This window comes from Heloderma suspectum, chromosome 2 (assembly GCF_057233095.1).
Source record: "Heloderma suspectum isolate Gila_16-S chromosome 2, 16-S_ref, whole genome shotgun sequence".
Taxonomy (NCBI): domain Eukaryota; kingdom Metazoa; phylum Chordata; class Lepidosauria; order Squamata; family Helodermatidae; genus Heloderma; species Heloderma suspectum.
The window spans coordinates 53,432,082-53,450,455 of record NC_139459.1 but is presented as its reverse complement, the minus strand read 5'-3'; the positions used below and the strand labels follow the sequence as shown (position 1 = coordinate 53,450,455).

The window sequence follows — 18,374 nt, the reverse complement described above, 5'->3', positions numbered from 1 at the left end:
GCTATGAATAATGCAGTTGTTCTAAAGCAGTCCTGGAATAAATATCTGATCATGCAAAAATAAAAATGAAGCCCTGTTTTATTTATTGGTATTTATTTATTTACATTATTTATATGTCACCCTAAAACAAAAGTTCTCTGGGCATAGTTTGTGTACTATGACATATTCTTATTTTTTTAAAACTTATCTTGATTTCTGAACTGCTCAAACAGCAATGAATGGGGGTAGATAATACTAAAATGACAATATTATAAAGTGCACAGTGTAAATCAACAATACTATCTGTTGTTTTCAGGGCCGGCCCTGCCCTCAGGGTGAGAAGCAGGGTGAGGTGCTTGCACCAAGCGGCAGAATGGGAAGAGCAGTGGATTACTCTGTTCCCCGTACTGTCCCACCCCATGAGGGCCTGTCACTGCTGCTGCTACCCCACTGCTTCAAGTGGGTGCTCTGGGAAGCCCTGCCGGCTGCTCTCCCACTCTGGCATTTGCCACAGCAAGGGAGTGGCTGGTGGGGCTCTCTAGATCAGCCACCAGCCCTTTGTTTACTTCACTGTGCAGAGATTGGTGCAGCCAGAAGAAGCAGCTGCAGGGGTCTTGCGAGAGCTAGCTTTGCTCCTTCCAGCTGCACGGCTCTCTGCATGATGAGGCAAACAGAGGGCAGGCAAACAGCGGCAAACATAAACGGGGGGCAATGCAGTGGCAGCAAGGAGTACATATTTTCTCCCGCCTTGGGCAGGGAGAGACCTTGCACCAGGGCTGTTTTTATTGCTTGACTGTCACTTTATCACCATGACTGTATTTTGTAGAGAATGTTGTAACACAGTTTTGTATTTACTGTTGTTATTCTGATAGATACAAGCTACTTGAAAATTCTTTGAATTATAAGTTGGGAGTGTCACAGAGTATGAATGTGGTTCGTCTGCCCGGGTGGTTTGCCCAGGTGGTTCGTCTGCCCAGCTAGGTGATATTCAACCTGTTCTGGAGGGGGTTGCACTCCCCCTAAAGGATCGTGTTCATAGTTTGGGGGTGCTCTTGGATCCAGAACTGTCACTTGAGGCACAGGTGAACTCAGTGGCACGGAGCACTTCTTATCAGCTTAGGCTGGTATACCAACTACGCCCTTATTTGGACCTACATAGCCTAGCTTCATTTATCCATGCTCTGATAACTTCTCGTAGGGATTACTGCAATATGTTATATGTGGGGCTGCCTTTGAAAACGGTCCAGAAACTTCAGCTGGTCCAAAACAGGGCAGCAAGACTGTTAACAGGGACTGGCCAGCGAGCTCATATTACGCCAGTACTTTTTCAGCTGCACTGGCTGCCAGTCCATTTCTGGGCCCGATTCAAAGTGGTGGTATTAACATTTAAAGCTCTTAACAGCTTGGGGCCAGGTTATCTGAAGGATCACCTCCTCCCATATGTGCCTGCCCGGACCTTAAGATCATCCTCAGCAGCCCTTCTCCATGAGCCCCTGCCAAAGGAAGTGAGGTGGATGGCTACTAGGAGGGCTTTCTCTGCTGTGGCACCCCGGCTGTGGAATGAGCTCCCTAGCGAGGTTCGCCTGGCGCCTACATTGCATTCCTTTTGGCGCCAGGTGAAGGCCTTTTTATTTTCCCAGGCATTTTAGCTTTCTAGACTTTTAGCTTTGCTGTTTTAAATCTGTATTTTAAATTCCTCCAGTGTTGCTGGATTTTATTGTGGTTGTATTGCTATATTGTGGTTTTAATGTTCTATATATTTTAAATTGTTTTATTGTGTGCCGTTTGGTTTTAATTTTTGTGAACCACCCAGAGAGCTTCGGGTATTGGGCGGTATAGAAATGAAATTTTTTAAAAGATGTAATGTGTATTGTTGATAAGAATTCATTGTACTTCATAAGAGTGATATTCCTAATAATCAGTATGCCAACTGTAAGTGATCAGTAACAGATGCTATTAGTTCTTTGTGTGTGTTGTGAGATAACTGTGAGTAATGAAATGTATTCTAGGAAATGAAGGAAGGCTGCCACAACTGGGTGCTTAGGTGCTGGAAGCAGAAAGCTGCTTAGCTTAGCCAGGGAAGCCTTCATCTAGGTGTTGCTGATGTCAATGGCAAACCTGGCTACACTGAGAAAATGGGAATAGTGGTACAACCAGGTCTGAAACTTAGGATGAGGTCATCCACGACACAAGGGTTATAAAAGCAAGAGTTTGAACTTATTGCCTAGAGAGATCCTGGGGGAACGAGAAACCCACCATACGTACTTAGGCTGGTTTCGCCCACCATGCTTTCCATTTAAGTAAATATGAAACTTTGATATTGACTTTTAGATTGAAAAGAACCTAGGTTTTACTATGTTAACAATATGCTTTCTATTATTATCATTATACTTGTAATGATTATAACTTGTGTGTATTTAGGAATGTTTGTAATATGCCTCATTTTAGCTAAAGCTTGTTATTCTCTTAGACTGTTGGAGCGATAAATATATATTCTTTAATATCATATTTGTATTGCCCGGCTTGAGAGAGGTTTCAAGGACCACTACCCAGACATTAATTCTTGAAACCCTAAACACTTGGTAAAGATTTGTGAATCTATCACTGAGTGGGGTCTGTCCTTAAAGCTGTTGTGTTCTCTCTTGACCTGGTGAATCTCACATACACCCATTCAAGTTTGAGAAACAAGCTAGACAGCTGGAGCGAGAAGCTACTTTTCTCAGGAGTATGTATCAAAATTGACACTTGCTTGCAAGCCATTATTGCTTGTAGCAGGTTTAGCTGTTTTAAACCCCCTTTCAGTTTATTTTAATAGTAATATATCATAAAACATTCTTCCATGCTGATTGGAGCTCAGTGCTTCAGTGACCCCACTCCTACCTGACAGGTAGATTCCAGAAGACAACACAAGAATACTTCTGCTCTGCCCTATGGCATTTAGATTTATGGGGTCCTACAGGGCTCTATTTTGTCCTCCATGCCACTAACAATATGAAACTGCTGGGAACATGCATTCAGTGATTTATCTGTTTGTGAATTATACCCAACTTGATTCCTTCTTTTCATCCAATCCAGGTGTAGCTGTAGATGTCTGGAGTAAGAAGTGGGCTGGATGGCATCTAATAACCTTAAACTCAATCTGGACATGATGGAGGTGCTGTTGGTAGGTAGTTTACCAGACCATGGAAACAGTATTTGACTTGTGCTGGATAGGGCTGCACTCCCTCTTAAAGACTAGGTTTGGTACTATTAGATCAAGCCTAATTTATGGCCACATAAGTGGTGTCCATAGCTTGTAGCACTTTTCACTACCTTCGGTTGGTATGCCAACTGCATCCCCTTCTGGAAAGACTATTTGACTACAGCTATCCATGGTTTGGTAACATCCAGACTTGATTACTGCAATGCATTAAATAATGGGTCTGCCTCCAAAAAGCATTCAGAGACATCAAATGGTCGAAAGTATAGTTGATAGGTTTTTAACTGGGATTCACTGTGGTGAACATATTTAATCAGTACTTATAGATGTCTCCAGCAAAGGAGATTGTTACCTTGTCGTGGTGCTGGAGTTTGAGCACCTCAATGACGCCATGAGCTAAACCGTGAAGGGACACCCAAGATGGGAAGGTCATGGCAGAGAGGTCAGACTAAATACGATCCCTGGGGAAGGAAACGGCAACCCACCCCAGTATTCTTGCCATGAAAACTAAATGGATCAGTACAACCAGAGATATGTCAGTATACCATCAGAAGATGGGACTCCCAGGTCAGAAGATGGTCAAAATGCTACTGGGGAGGAACAGAGGATAAGGTTAACTAGCCCCAGATGTGATGACGCAGCTAGCTCAAAGCCGAAAGGATGGCTAGCAGCCGATGGTGCTGGTGGTGAACGACGAATCTGATGTTCTAAAGATCAACACACCATAGGAACCTGGAATGTAAGATCTATGAGCCAGGGAAAATTGGATGTGGTTATTGGGGAGATGTCAAGATTAAGGATAGACATTTTGGGTGTCAGTGAACTGAAATGGACTGGAATGGGCCACTTCACATCAAATGACCACCAGATCTACTACTGTGGACAAGAGGACCACAGAAGAAATGGAGTAGCCTTCATAATTAATAATAAAGTGGCTAAAGCTGTGCTTGGGTACAATCCAAAAAATGACAGAATGATCTCAATTCGAATTCAGGGTAAGACATTTAACATCACAGCGATCCAAATATACGCCCCAACCACAGATGCTGAAGAAGCAGAAGTAGATCAGTTCTATGAGGATCTGCAGCACCTACTGGATAGTACGCCAAAAAAAGATGTTATTTTCATTACAGGAGACTGGAATGCTAAGGTGGGTAGTCAAACGACACCTGGAATTACAGGCAAGCATGGCCTGGGAGAAAAAAATGAAGCGGGATATAGGCTGATAGAATTTTGCCAAGACAACTCACTGTGCATAACAAGCACTCTCTTCCAACAACCTAAGAGACGACTTTATACATGGACCTCACCAGATGGTCGACACCGAAATCAGATTGACTACATCCTTTGTAGCCAAAGGTGGCGGACATCTATGCAGTTGGTAAAAACAAGACCTGGAGCTGATTGTAGTTCAGATCACGAACTTCTTATTGCACAATTTAGAATCAGACTAAAGAGAATAGGGAAGACCCACAGACCAGTTAGATATGAGCTCACTAATATTCCTCATGAATATGCAGTGGAGGTGAAGAATAGATTTAAGGGACTAGATTTAGTAGATAGGGTCCTGGAAGAACTATGGACAGAAGTTCGCAACATTGTTCAGGAGGCGGCAACAAAAAACATCCCGAAGAAAAAGAAAACCAAGAAGGCAAGATGGCTGTCTGCTGAGACACTGGAAGCAGCCCAAGAAAGAAGGAAAGCAAAAGGCAACAGTGATAGGGGGAGATATGCCCAATTAAATACAAAATTCCAGAGGATAGCCAGAAGAGATAAGGAATTATTTTTAAACAAGCAATGCGCGGAAGGGGAAGAAGATAATAGAATAGGAAGGACAAGAGACCTCTTCCAGAAAATTAGAAACATTGGAGGTAAATTCCAGGCAAAAATGGGTATGATCAAAAACAAAGATGGCAAGGACCTAACAGAAGCAGAAGAGATCAAGAAAAGGTGGCAAGAATATACAGAAGATCTGTATAGGAAGGATAATAATATCAGGGATAGATGTGACGGTGTGGTCAGTGAGCTAGAGCCAGACATCCTGAAGAGTGAGGTTGAATGGGCCTTAAGAAGCATTGCTAATAACAAGGCAGCAGGAGATGACGGTATCCCAGCTGAACTGTTTAAAATCTTGCAAGATGATGCTGTCAAGGTGATGCATGCCATATGCCAGCAAATTTGGAAAACACAAGAATGGCCAACAGATTGGAAAAGATCAACTTATATCCCCATACCAAAAAAGGGAAGCACCAAAGAATGTTCAAACTATCGAACAGTGGCACTTTTTTCACATGCCAGTAAGGTAATGCTCAAGATCTTGCAAGGCAGACTCCAGCAATTCATGGAACGAGAATTGCCAGATGTACAAGCTGGGTTTAGAAAAGGCAGAGGAACTAGAGACCAAATTGCCAATATCCGCTGGATAAAGGAGAAAGCCAGGGAGTTTCAGGAAAACATCTATTTCTGTTTTATTGACTATTCTAAAGCCTCTGACTATGTGGATCATCACAAATTGGTGGGATGGGGATACCAAGTCATCTTGTCTGCCTCCTGAGGCATCTGTATAACGACCAAGTAGCAACGGTAAGAATAGACCACAGAACAACAGACTGGTTTAAGATTGGGAAAGGAGTACGGCAGGGTTGTATACTCTCACCCTACCTATTCAACCTGTTCACAGAACACATCATGTGATGTGCTGTGCTTGATGAAGCCAAGGCTGGAGTTAAAATCGCTGGAAGAAACATTAACAATCTCCGATATGCAGATGATACCGCTTTGATGGCTGAAAGCGAGGAGGAGCTGAGGAACCTCATGATGAAGGTGAAAGTAGAAAGTGCAAAAGCTGGGTTGCAGTTAAACCTCAAAAAAACCAAGATTATGGCAACCAGCTTGATTGATAACTGGCAAATAGAGGGAGAAAACGTGGAGGCAGTGACAGACTTTGTCTTTCTAGGCGCAAAGATTACTGCAGACGCTGACTGCAGCCAGGAAATCAGAAGACGTTTACTTCTTGGGAGGACAGCAATGACAAATCTTGATAAAATAGTGAAGAGCAGAGACATCACACTGACAACAAAGGTCTGCATAGTTAAAGCAATGGTATTCTCCATAGTAACCTATGGCTGCGAGAACTGGACCATAAGGAAGGCAAAGGAAGCCAAAGGAAGATAGATACTTTTGAACTGTGGTGCTGGAGGAAAATTCTGAGAGTGCCTTGGACTGCAAGAAGATCAAACCAGTCCATACTCCAGGAAATAAAGCCAGATTGCTCATTTGAGGGAATGATATGAAAGGCAAAACTGAAGTACTTTGGCCACATCATGAGAAGACAGAATACCCTGGAGAAGATGCTGATGCTCGGGAAAGTGGAAGGCAAAAGGAAGAAGGGCCGACCAAGGGCAAGATGGATGGATGATATTCTGGAGGTGACGGACTCGACCTTGGGGGAGCTGGGGGTGGCGACGGCCGATAGGAAGCTCTGGCGTGGGCTGGTCCATGAAGTCATGAAGAGTCGGAAACAACTGACCGAATAAACAACAACAACAAACTTATAGATCTTCACTGGCTCTCAGTTTGATCCAGGACACAGAGTACTGGTTTTAACCTATAAAGCCCTAAATTATGTTGAACTCGGATACTGAAAGGATTGCCTTCTCCAATATGAACTTGTCTCAAGCTGAGACTCTTCTCCAAGAGTTAGCGGTGGAGCCAGGATTCAAAGTGTCAACGCACCGGAAACAAAATTTTGATTATCAGGGATGATGACATCATCTACCATCCCCCTAACACTTCCCTGTTCACTTGGAGCTTACTTGCCATTCACACAGTAGCTGGGAGTGGAGAGAATGGATTTTCCCAGCAACAATATATAGTTGTGAACTATTCCTGTTGTTGGCCTGGTCTTGAATGGGCAATTAAGACCCATCAGCTTTACCAAAGACCTGCTCCTGGTAGAGAAGAAACCTGCTAGAAGTGGCTCATTGATTTAATTGTTGTCGATCACAAGCTGAATATGAATCAACAATGTGATGTGGCTGCAGAAAAGGCAAATGCTATTTTGGGCTGCATTCATAGAAGCATAGCTTCCAAATCCCGGGAAGTACTAGTTCCCCTCTACTCAGTACTGGTTAGGCCTCATCTGGAGTCCTGTGTCCAGTTCTGGGCACCACACTTTAAGAAGGATGCAGACAAGCTGGAGAGGGTTCAGAGGAGGGCAACAAAGCTGATCAGGGGACTGCAACAAAGCCCTATGAAGAGAGACTGAAAGAACTGGGCATGTTTAGCCTTGAGAAGACTGAGGGGAGATAAGTTAGCACTCTTCAAGGACTTGAAAGGTTGTCACAGAGAGGAAGGCCAGGATCTCTTCTTGATCATCCCAGAGTGCAGGACATGAAATAATGGGCTCAAGTTACAGGAAGCCAGACTCCAGCTGAACATCAGGAGAAACTTCCTGACTGTTAGAGCAATACGACAATGGAACCAATTACCTAGGGAGGTGGTGGGCTCTCCCGCACTGGAGGCATTCAAGACGAGGCTGGACAGCCATCTGTCTGGGATGCTCTGACTTGGATTCCTGCACTGAGCAGGGGGTTGGACTCAATGGCCTTGTAGGACCCTTCCAACCCTACGATTCTATGATTCTATGATATGGATCAACACAATTGCCTGAATTTTTGGACTCCCCTTGGGGTTGTGCCTATGAGGACTGTCATGATGGGTGCCTGCACTTCAAAATGTACCACTATCCCACTGGAGGTTAGGCAGGAGACAACCAGAGGCATGGACTTCTCTGTAGTGGTGCTTTCTTTATGGAAGCTGCTCCTTAGTATATTTATTGACATGCTCTTAACTGCTCTTTACTTTTGTTGACATGTTTACTTTTGCTGGCTTATAATTACCTTTGCTGTTTATATTGACCTTTCCTGGCTCTGCTTTACGTTTGCCGGCTTATAGCTTGTTCTATTCAAATTGTTTAATTGTTAGTATTATGTAGCATTTTACACTGAATTTGTAAGCTGCCATGAAGGCTGTTGGTGGGGAAAAGAGGATGGAACTCTTTAAATAAGGCTACAATCCTAGATCCATTTACCTAGGAGTATATACAGATGCTCATAATACATGTCCACCTACCTAAAACAGAAGGTTATAAATGCATTCCTGGCTGTGTTTAGAGCCTCAAGGGTATTCTAGCCATTTGAGAAAATACAAAGACTCCACATACTAATGGTTCTCAACCTGTGAGGTAAGTCTATGGATGTGCAAATTCTCCACATGGGTCTTTTTATGTATGTCTAACTTGAAACAAAAACTACACATCTGATCCTTTCTTCCTGATATTGTTGATAAAACTTGGAGAACGGCACCAGAATGTTCAGTAGCCGACTGATTATTATTTTATTTTTTTAACAAGGCCAGATTCTGCCATACATCATAGTTATAACCCAAATGATCTTTTCTCATAATGATCTGATCTCTTCGTACGAACAAGCAGAGAAATTTATACAAAGTGGGTTGAAACATATGATTAGAATAATATCCAAAGTCCTCTAAATATGGAGGTTGCTTTCTTACACTTTGGAGAAATGGGGAACACATCACACTGGTTTTAAAGAGTAGGATTATTGTTTCCTTGAAGAGGAACTGAGCTGGTCAGTGAGCCAGGATGGAGTAATTGGCAGCATTCCTAGGAGAAATGGGACCATTTTGCCAAGAGATGATAGGAACTGAAGCAGCGTTCCAAGAATCACAAGTCTCCAGTATGCTTTCCTATCCAAAAGGAAACAAAATGATGTTGCATCATCCTTTGACTTCTCATCACTCAGGGAAGTGTGGGGTATATAACTCTATTAATAAGCACTACTCTGCTGCTATACCTTTTTGGAAAGAAAAGAAAAATCTCCCAAAATACCAATCCCAAGATCTCCATGAGCTGGCAGTGCTCTTAAGGACACACACATCTGTCAAGTAGAGGTTTTGCATAATGGGAAGAGTGAACTTTATTGTTTAAAGATGGGAACTTTATTGAGTTCACAAACACGCACATACACTTAAACACAAGGGGAAGGGAGCTTCATAAGCACAGCAACAAGGATAAAGCTCCGGTCTGTGCTTGCAAAACTCTTGGACAGGGCTGGAACCACATAATCAAGTTTGGGTGATGGGATGTGATTTTTCTCCCTTGCAACACTGTCTGTTCCTGTTTTTGGTGGGGTCACAGAAATAGGGGTGTCAAGGTTCCACTTATGATGTGAACCCCCAGAGCAACTCCTTAAGCATCTCTTGCCTCCTTAAGAGTCCCACCTTCCTTCTTTTAAACTCCCCCTTCCCAACAATGTGGCATTTAGGCTGTAGATGTGGGATGACTGACACTCTAGACAAAGGGTTTAACCACAAAAGTTTACTGGTAGATTTAAAGCAAACTAATTACAACTAAAGGTAGTTACACAATATTGATGAGTGATACAAAAGGCATTAAAATAATTTTTTTTTTGCAGAATGCACGTTCCCTTACCCTAGCTGTCCTTCGACTTTTCTAGGCTGCTTTTTCCTGCTCACTCTTCAGACTCTGCTCTCACTTCAGACTCTGGCTGTCTCTGCTCTTACTGGCTCTCTTGCTCTCTTTATATACCCTCCTCCCTCAAAACCGAAAGTACTGCTTCAAACCTGAAGAAATTAAACTTAAGTTGAGAAATGAAACTGACACTTAACTGGAGAAATGAAACTACTCCTTTCAAGGTTATCCCCTCACAACAGAAAACTCCAGGCCTCTAAGCCTGACGTTTTTCCCCTTTACCTCTGTAGGCCTCAAACATTACAAGGGGTTACACAGATATAAGGCATCTGAGTACAATTTTTTTAATAGCTAAAAATACCATTCAGTGTTGACAAAACAACATCTGATCAATTTTACCACTTTCCAGCAAGATTAAGAGCTTGTAGCAACCCATTTGCAAGAAAACCCTTGTTTTATTTAACAGACAATCTATTTACCAAGCTGCGAAATGTTTCCTCTATGCACATTCCCACTTAAATTTACTGGCCTATGAGCAGCAATTTCCATACACTCTTTAATCTTTTGCCTGCTTCCCACCCCTGAGGAAAGTCACACTAGTTTCTGTAGCACAGGTAATTCTGTGTTCTCGCAGTCATTTATTTGAAATAATAAATCGTTTTCAGGCCTGAGACAAAGTCCAACAGAGCTGTCTGACTAGAGGGTTAAAGATCAACCCGGAGGAGGTCATGCCCTGATGCTACTAAGGATTCTCATTCAAGGAGCTGATCTTTTGCTTTTCTTCTAGCTTACACTAATGCCTATTTAGTCTCATTTCAAGTCTCTTATTTCAATCTTACCAAGAAAGAAAATAAGCAGGTCCCAGTGATTTACTCTTCCATTGGCTCTTTACTACCAGAACACCTGTTATGTTCTCCAAACCTGTTTTTACTCATAGCAGAGCTGTGTTGATTTTGCTACCCAAGGATATTGAAAGACCATAAAACAAACACCACTCTTATAAGGAACCATGTTCCGATTCTCTTAGATAGCGTAAATTGCCAATATAACACAAAAGCAATTCAACTTTGTATTTTCTCCCCAAAATGTATTTGAAAATTTTTAAACTTCATATGGTTTACTAATATATGCTACCACAACTTAAGCTGTATTTTCCAACTGTTTAACATAGTTGAACATGATACTATGAACTAAGCTTAAGAATAAAAATAAGCATATGGAGCTCATTGGTATAGTAGAGTATAGGAGTTCTTGAAATGTATTTAAATTGAAACCCCTCAATATGGACCACCATTAAAAAGACTAGGGGCCTATCTACATTGTGCCCACCATCGCAATGAATTCGGTGTCCCATTTGGTTAAATGCTCTCGCATTAAAACGTAGTTATTCACACTCACCCATTTTCCCTGTTGCAGTGCTTCATTGAATGCTCGGTTCACACTTAATTTTAAAAAAAACATCCTGAGCGGGGGATAGGAGGGGGTAAGTCTCATTTGAAGGGATAGAACAACCCACTGCTCAGTGCAGGAAGCCTGATTCCCAGGCGGTTGCCCATCGAACTACTGACCGGGGCCGACCCCGCTTAGCTTCTGAGATCAGACAAGTGTGCGCACATCCAGCCCTTTGCTTGTTGCTGAGGAAACGGGCTGCTGAGGAAGCTATGTGGTCGGTAGCCGGAAGAAGACATGGGGCCATCGAGAGCTGTGATTGGACAGGAGGGAAATACAAACACCACCGTATATGGACAGGTGGGGGAGGGGACTACGACTGGATATGGTAGCGAAGGCAGAAAATCAGAGCACATTAAGGGGAAATACCGGGATATTAGGGTTTTGAAAGCGGGAGCACAGAAATGGGAAATTCCGGTTCCAATTCGAGGCGGCTACTGCGTCATGTGAAAGGTGGGCGGTGAAACCTCATTGGAAGTGGAAAAAGGTGGTAAGTATAGATCCAGCCTAGGTCTCATGATATGAGTTGGCATTATTGGCATTAAGGGCTAATAAGGGCATTAAGAACAGTTTCTCCATAATATCTAGTAGTGGCACTTAACTTGTGTTGTAAAGTCACAATGTTCTTCCCTGTACCACATCACTGGCTGCTGCTTGTGATGGGGGGAAATGCACAATATGATAACAGTAGGAGGCAGCCAGCCTTTACTTGATGTTATAAAGAAAAGAATTAGACAAAGAGCTGCCATTTTTAACGGCAGCTGCAAGTTTAGCGTAATGTCTAATTTGGATCAAAGGGGCACACAATATGAGGATGTTCTATTCAGTCCTAGGATGTGACTGTATATACATAAGAAGATAGAATAATCAACTAAAATCAGAATACTGTAACAACTAGCTTCATTTGGAACCAGCACTGGTGCTTTTATTCTTCCATATAATAGATTGTTCCAGATCAAATTACCCAACAAATAAGTAGTGTTTTAGTGTAGTGTGAAGCTTGCTTTGTTAAGTACCACTGCTTACACGTGGTAAATTTAGACTTTAAAATGAAGAAACCACCGACCCAAGTCTTTCTGACTCCTGAAAATGCAATCAAAGCAATCTGTAAATATGCACCAGATATTACCCAAGTAATGAATAGAGTGCTTTTATTAGTAATTTGTACCAAACAGCAACACTTAAATGTTATGAGAAAGAATGACAAAACGTAGGATAAAGTACTCTTTGCGGATCAGAGATTTGCGGATCATTTTGCAGAAAGACAGCTGTAATAGCCCAGTCTGAGTAGCAGTGTAAGTAAACAAAATAAAACTGCTTCCCAGAGCTGCTATGCTTTGCCAAAGAAAGCACAGTCAGGTAAGAGCTATAAACAGCTGGGAGACCTGTAAACATTATGCTCTAATTTGTTTTGAACACACAAGAAAGTAAAATGATTTACAAAGATCTTTCCAATTTCAGCTATGCACACATTGTGTCTGTTTCAAATCTACTTAAGACCAAACGTCAGAGCACTGACATTGCCTCAACATCATTTATAGGTTTAAGAATTACTGGGAGAGCAATTTCCTAGGTAAAGTGCTAAGAAGTCTTTGTTTCTTTCACTGAAAAGCCTACTATGTTCTTGCTAATTCCATTCACCATAAGCTTTCAGTTTTTGTCAGAGACCTTGCAGTGTCAATGCATGGACATTTATGCGGTAATAAAGCTGGTTCCCTTTGCTACATAATGACATGCTTTAAAATTTGCCTTTGTAAAAGTTTGCTTTTTCACTTCAGTCTTGTCCAGAGGACATAATATATTCTGTAAAGGACTGCGCAGGTAGCACATGCTTGTCCATATTCTGTTTTTAGAAAAATATATTACTGTTACATTAGTAACAGTAAGGGACAAGGAACCCTGATGTAAGAAACTAGAATGGCTTAAGTGCATGAAAATAAGAAACTGATTTATAACAGCCAACTTCATACATTCAGTCAGACAACTGACCTATTTAGCCCAGTATTTTCTATTCCGATGGGCGGTGGTCTTCCAAGGCCTGAAGCAGAGGGGTTTTTTTCCCTGGTCTTGACTCCTGCAGCATCCTTCTGTCTAAAGATAGCAGGTGCTATGTCTCCTCCCATAAATTTTACTTACCTAGGATTGAGGGCCTTAAGCAGGAAAGTCTCCTGCCAATTTTTGTATCCTGAAAGGCAGGATATAAATAATGGTAATATAATGAACCAATAAACGTAGAAGCATGGCATGTACCTTATTGTTTATCCATTCATTCATCACCTTATAAAGAAACTTTTAAAGTGCATTTTTTTCCTGAGATATGGTGGTGGTAAATTTCCTGATGACACCACAGAGACCAGCCAATCAGCAGTGCCATGCCCACGGGTTTCTGTACACACTTGTAGGAAAGGTATGCTTGGTCTGAACATGAGAGTATGCTTCCAAATTGGCACACTTTTTACTAACTTGTAAGAACTTGTTCTACGTACGTACATAACTAACTTCAAGGTTGCTGTCTTTAATAATATGAATAGCCAAACAGACAACTTGTTTTCTTCTTCAGACACTTGCTCAAAGGATACAAGATGGAACTGTGGCTCTGTTCCACTTTCCCCAACCTAGTGCCCTCCAGATGTTTTAGACTACAACTCCCATCACTCCAAGCCATTAGCACTGCTGGCTGGGGCTGATAAAAGTTGTAGTCTGAAACATCTAGAGGGCATCAGGTTGGGGAAGGCTTCTGTATCACATGAGTAAGGCACTGTTGCACATGCTTGCCCTTTGGGGTGGAGAAAAGTGAATGGATTTTGCTGCTTTGGAGAAATTTCCAACTCTCACATGAGAGACAGGAGAATATTCTGTTCCTGACTTGTGGAATAAGAACTAGGTCATTTCCCATACTGTACTGTGAAGAACTGGAAACCTAATCCATTACTATCCAAGTAGACCATACTTCAAAGCTTATAAACCTGAGCCAGCATTTATTTACTCACATCCTGGTTCTAAACACAATTCTCATACTCTAGAAAGGAGGGCTCTATCCAGTGTCACATGACTGGACGTTCTCTCCCTCCTTCTTTCAGCATCCCCTTGAAGCTGCCCCCCAAATCCGCATCGGCGGTCCCCCAACCCTCCGAAGCAGCTCTGGCGGCCACAGGGTCCTACATGGGGAATCCATTCCACCAGTGACGTCCATTCTGCTGGTGAATGGACACCAATGGATACATTCCGTAGTCTCTAAACTGACAATAGGGAATTTCTGCTTTCACGTGCACATACAACAGATGTATCACTTCCATTTTATATGAGTAATTCCATTGGTTTCAACTGAATTGGCTTTTGCAGAATATGTTGATTACCTGGGAGTAACGGTTTTCAAAGCTATATCAAATATTCAGTTAGAATGATTTTTTTTTGTACATTACCATCAATAAATATATTCTACATATTCCCTAATGTGAAATAATAACACCCCAAATGTTATTCTAACTTATTTCTAATGTGAAACTAACGAGGCCCTTCACTTTAAGTATTGCATACTTTTGTTTCTATATTTCCCACCATTATGAAGCTGAATACAGATCTCATTGTGTTTGTCATTTTGCTATGCCTGCCTAACCCCCGCCCCCCATTTATACAATAAACCAAAAGGCTTCTACTAATAGAAGTCTGTGTTGACAGGTTCAATTTGGGGGGTGGGGAGGACTCAATATAGTAATGTTCCACAAGAGTCAGCTGTCTTTCAAATGTGTCTTATATAGCAACATCCGTTTGCAGGAAGGTTTTGGAATTAACAGCTTTGCTCTCCTACAATTCTGCCCATCATGGAGGTATAGATAATGAACAGGCTATTCCACACTTGCCATGAGAAACACATTTGCAGCAGCTCAGATATAGCAATATGGAAACTTGTAATTCATTTACAATTTCATTTAAGAACAGCAGCATTCTGAATATTCTGCTACTTTGGAGTCTGGTTGTACTTTAAATTGATAACAAAGAGGGATAAAAATTATTCATATTGATGCTGGCTTGCCTATTCTTATAACCCTCATATGCTAAATTTCACAAATCTTTTAACACCCTCTTGAAAGTATGTCTGTCATGCTATGCTGATGCAGGGAAAAGTGCCCTGTGGAGAGCTTTTCATCAAGAAGATGAAAGAGAGCTCCCAGGCCTTTCAGACTGAGACTCACTGGAACTCTGTGTAAAGACAGATGCTGTCTTTTTAATAGCAATTATTACTGTACTCTGGCACCATACTAAATCCTTCTCCGATCATTTGCATCACTTAGGAATTGCATTAATTATTCAGGGCCTCTCAAATTGGTGTGGATACCATTTCCTCAACAGGAGCGGGAAGGTTTTGTATCATTTTTAAAGTTAAGAATATATATATATTAAGTCAATTATCAGAACTATCACAGCAATTATTGTATTGCTTACATGGCAGGATAGCGTCAGAAGAAATCACAAATATGGAAAAACTTGAGGGAGGTAGTATGCATGAGTCATAGTCAAAAAAAATATTTGAGAATATAGTTAATATATAGAGAATATAGCAGGAGACATTGTTTGAAGTGAACGCAGTGTATCCAACTTTCCATGAACCTGGAATGGGATCATGGGTAAACTGCTGCTTTTCAATTAGTCTAATTTTGAAAAAACTGTGTTGAGAAATTTAGCATTCATATTCCCTATATGGCTAATCAACCACCATTATTCATCTGAAAACTCTGCAGTTCAGAGTATCTAAGCTTCTGAGTCACAGTCAAACATACTATATAAAGTAACTTAATCTGACCAGTACTATTGTTTCAGAGACAATTTACAGTACTTTCATTTTAAGTTGTTAGAACTACTTCTAAATGTTATCTTGCTAAGGGAGCAATCCTATGGCCCCTAGACAGAGTCTGGGGGGCTATAGGATACTTTGGATTCCTGGATCCGAGGTCAGAGATACTGCTCCAACCTCAGACCCAAGAGTCCGAGCTCTCCGCCCACTCCCCCTTGCAGCCAGTGTGGAGAGAACTGCACCAGCTGCCTCTCCAAGGCAAAGGTGACCACAGAGAGGAGGGAAGGGGGGGCAGTTCTGGGGGCTGTCAGGGGACTGAGGAGGCCATCTTACGCTGTATCCAGATGCCTCCCCAACCTCCTTCCCTCCCCCTCCTCAATGCCTCAGCTAGATGGGCAAAAAAGCCCATCTAGCTAAACTGCAGAGAGGGAGGCACAGTGGAGGTGAGGATCACCTCTGCTGCACCTCCTGCTCCACACTGGATACTCATAAGCCTCTGAGTTTGGAGGCTTACAAGTATCAAAGAAGGATCTGATAGGATTGTGCCCTAAGTGTTTCTGGATTCTTTGTAGCCTCTCTCAGATACATAAGAGATTAACAGTGCAATCCTAAACAAGTTTACTCAGATGATTCAGCCATCTTGGCCGAAGCTAAGCAGGTCAGAGTCTGGTCAGTGCCTGGATGGGCACTGAAAACTCCACGTATGTTAACTCTAGTACCATGACAGAAGACTGTATATAAATGTTCTAAATACATAAAAAAGCTAGAGCCTGATAAGTACAATTGGACTTACTCTCTAGTAAGTGTGCATAAGGTTGCAGCCTAAAGTAACTTCAAGTCTGATAAGTAATAAAGTATGCATGTAACAAAATATTCCCAAACCACTGACTACTCAAAAATTTCCCACCCCCAAGTGGTGATTCTATTTATTTGTTTGTTGGGGAATTCATGAACCACCTTCAGCATAAGCTCTGACTTCAGCATAAGCTCTGCTTATTAGCGAACATTAAAAGAATAAAATAGTAAAATAAATAAATCCAATAAAACAATATAAACACAGAAACAGCAGTTAATAAACTAGGCTGACTAATGAAATATTATCTTAAAGGAAAAGAAAACAGAAGAGAATTAAAGATGGATCCTTGCATTACTATTCTTTCCCTAAATACACGTTTTAAACAGCAGTGAGTTGCATTAAGTTTTGGAGATTTTTTTTTAATTCAGTGCTTTCAGTATTAACTTGCTGTAAAGTAGTCCAAGAGATATCTCAGATTTTTGGTCCTCATTATGTTATTATATTCCTTTAAAATAAAGGGTATGGCTGTGATATCTCTCTAATATAAACAACCTGATCTACCTTACCTGGCACTGATGTGGAGGGTTTTATCAAATTTTCACTTTCTTCATCTGTGGTTCCTTCATAATTTTCCATTTCAACTTTACTTTCAGATGAAGCCACCATGTCGCTATAACAATATGAAGTCATTTTTTAGTGACACAATGTGATTTTTAAATAATTCTTTACCAATAGATATGACATCACCATCTCAGTTCAATAGAATATGTGGTCCACATAAACAAGAACAAGTGTGAATTACATTAATTTAATGATGAATATTTCAGCGAAATGCATTTTTAAAATGCTTGTTGTTTTATAGTGTTGGATAACATTCATTCATTCATTCATTCATTCATTTAAAAACATGTATATCCCATCCTATATCATTTAGATCTCATTGATGATGGTTAGGTGTTTAAAAGGAAACAACGTTCCTTGCTAAAACCCTAAGGCTGGCTGCAGACAAACGTGTGCATAATGGGTCTGGTGGAAGTGGATGTCCTAGCCCTATCTTCTCCTCCCATGGTAATCCCCCAACCCCCTGAAAAGGCTTCCCAAGGGACTTTTTTTTGGGGGGGGGGGCACTTGCTGAATTGGGTGAGCTGTAGTGCATGGGGGAGCCAAAATTCAAGTGGTCTCCTCTCGTTTAGACTACTGTAACGCGCTCTACATGGGGTTACCCTTGAAGACGGTTCGGAAGCTGCAGCTGGTGCAGAACGCGGCGGCTCGCCTGATTAAAGGCAGCCGCCGGCGAGATCACATCACTCCAGTGCTGAAGGAGCTGCACTGGTTACCAGTTGTTTTCCAGGCCAAATTCAAGGTGTTGGTTTTGACCTTTAAAACCCTATACAGTTCCGGCCCAGCCTATCTCAAGGAGCACCTCCAGCAACACCAGGTAGGCCGCTCAACAAGATCAGCCTCAGATGGCCTTCTCTCTGTCCCATCAGCCAGGACAGCTAGGTTAGTGAGGACGAGGGAGAGGGCCTTCTCTGTGGTGGCCCCCACTCTGTGGAACTCCCTCTCTAGGGAACTCCGCCATGCCCCCTCTTTAATGAGCTTTCGCCTCGCATTAAAAACGTGGTTGTTCAGGCAGGCATTTGGA

The 18,374-nt window shown here is 41.8% G+C and overlaps 1 protein-coding gene across 7 annotated transcripts in view; it reads right to left on the bottom strand.

Annotated features, from left to right (window-relative positions):
* The window catches only part of XRCC4 (X-ray repair cross complementing 4), a 194,375-nt gene that overhangs the window by 83,497 nt on the left and 92,504 nt on the right, over window positions 1-18,374 (bottom strand). For all 7 annotated transcript variants that reach the window (XM_084833604.1, XM_084833601.1, XM_084833605.1 and 4 more), the window contains one exon: window positions 17,296-17,399. In XM_084833604.1, coding sequence (XP_084689730.1) covers window positions 17,296-17,399 — 104 coding nt within the window. The remainder of the gene's footprint in view (window positions 1-17,295; window positions 17,400-18,374) is intronic.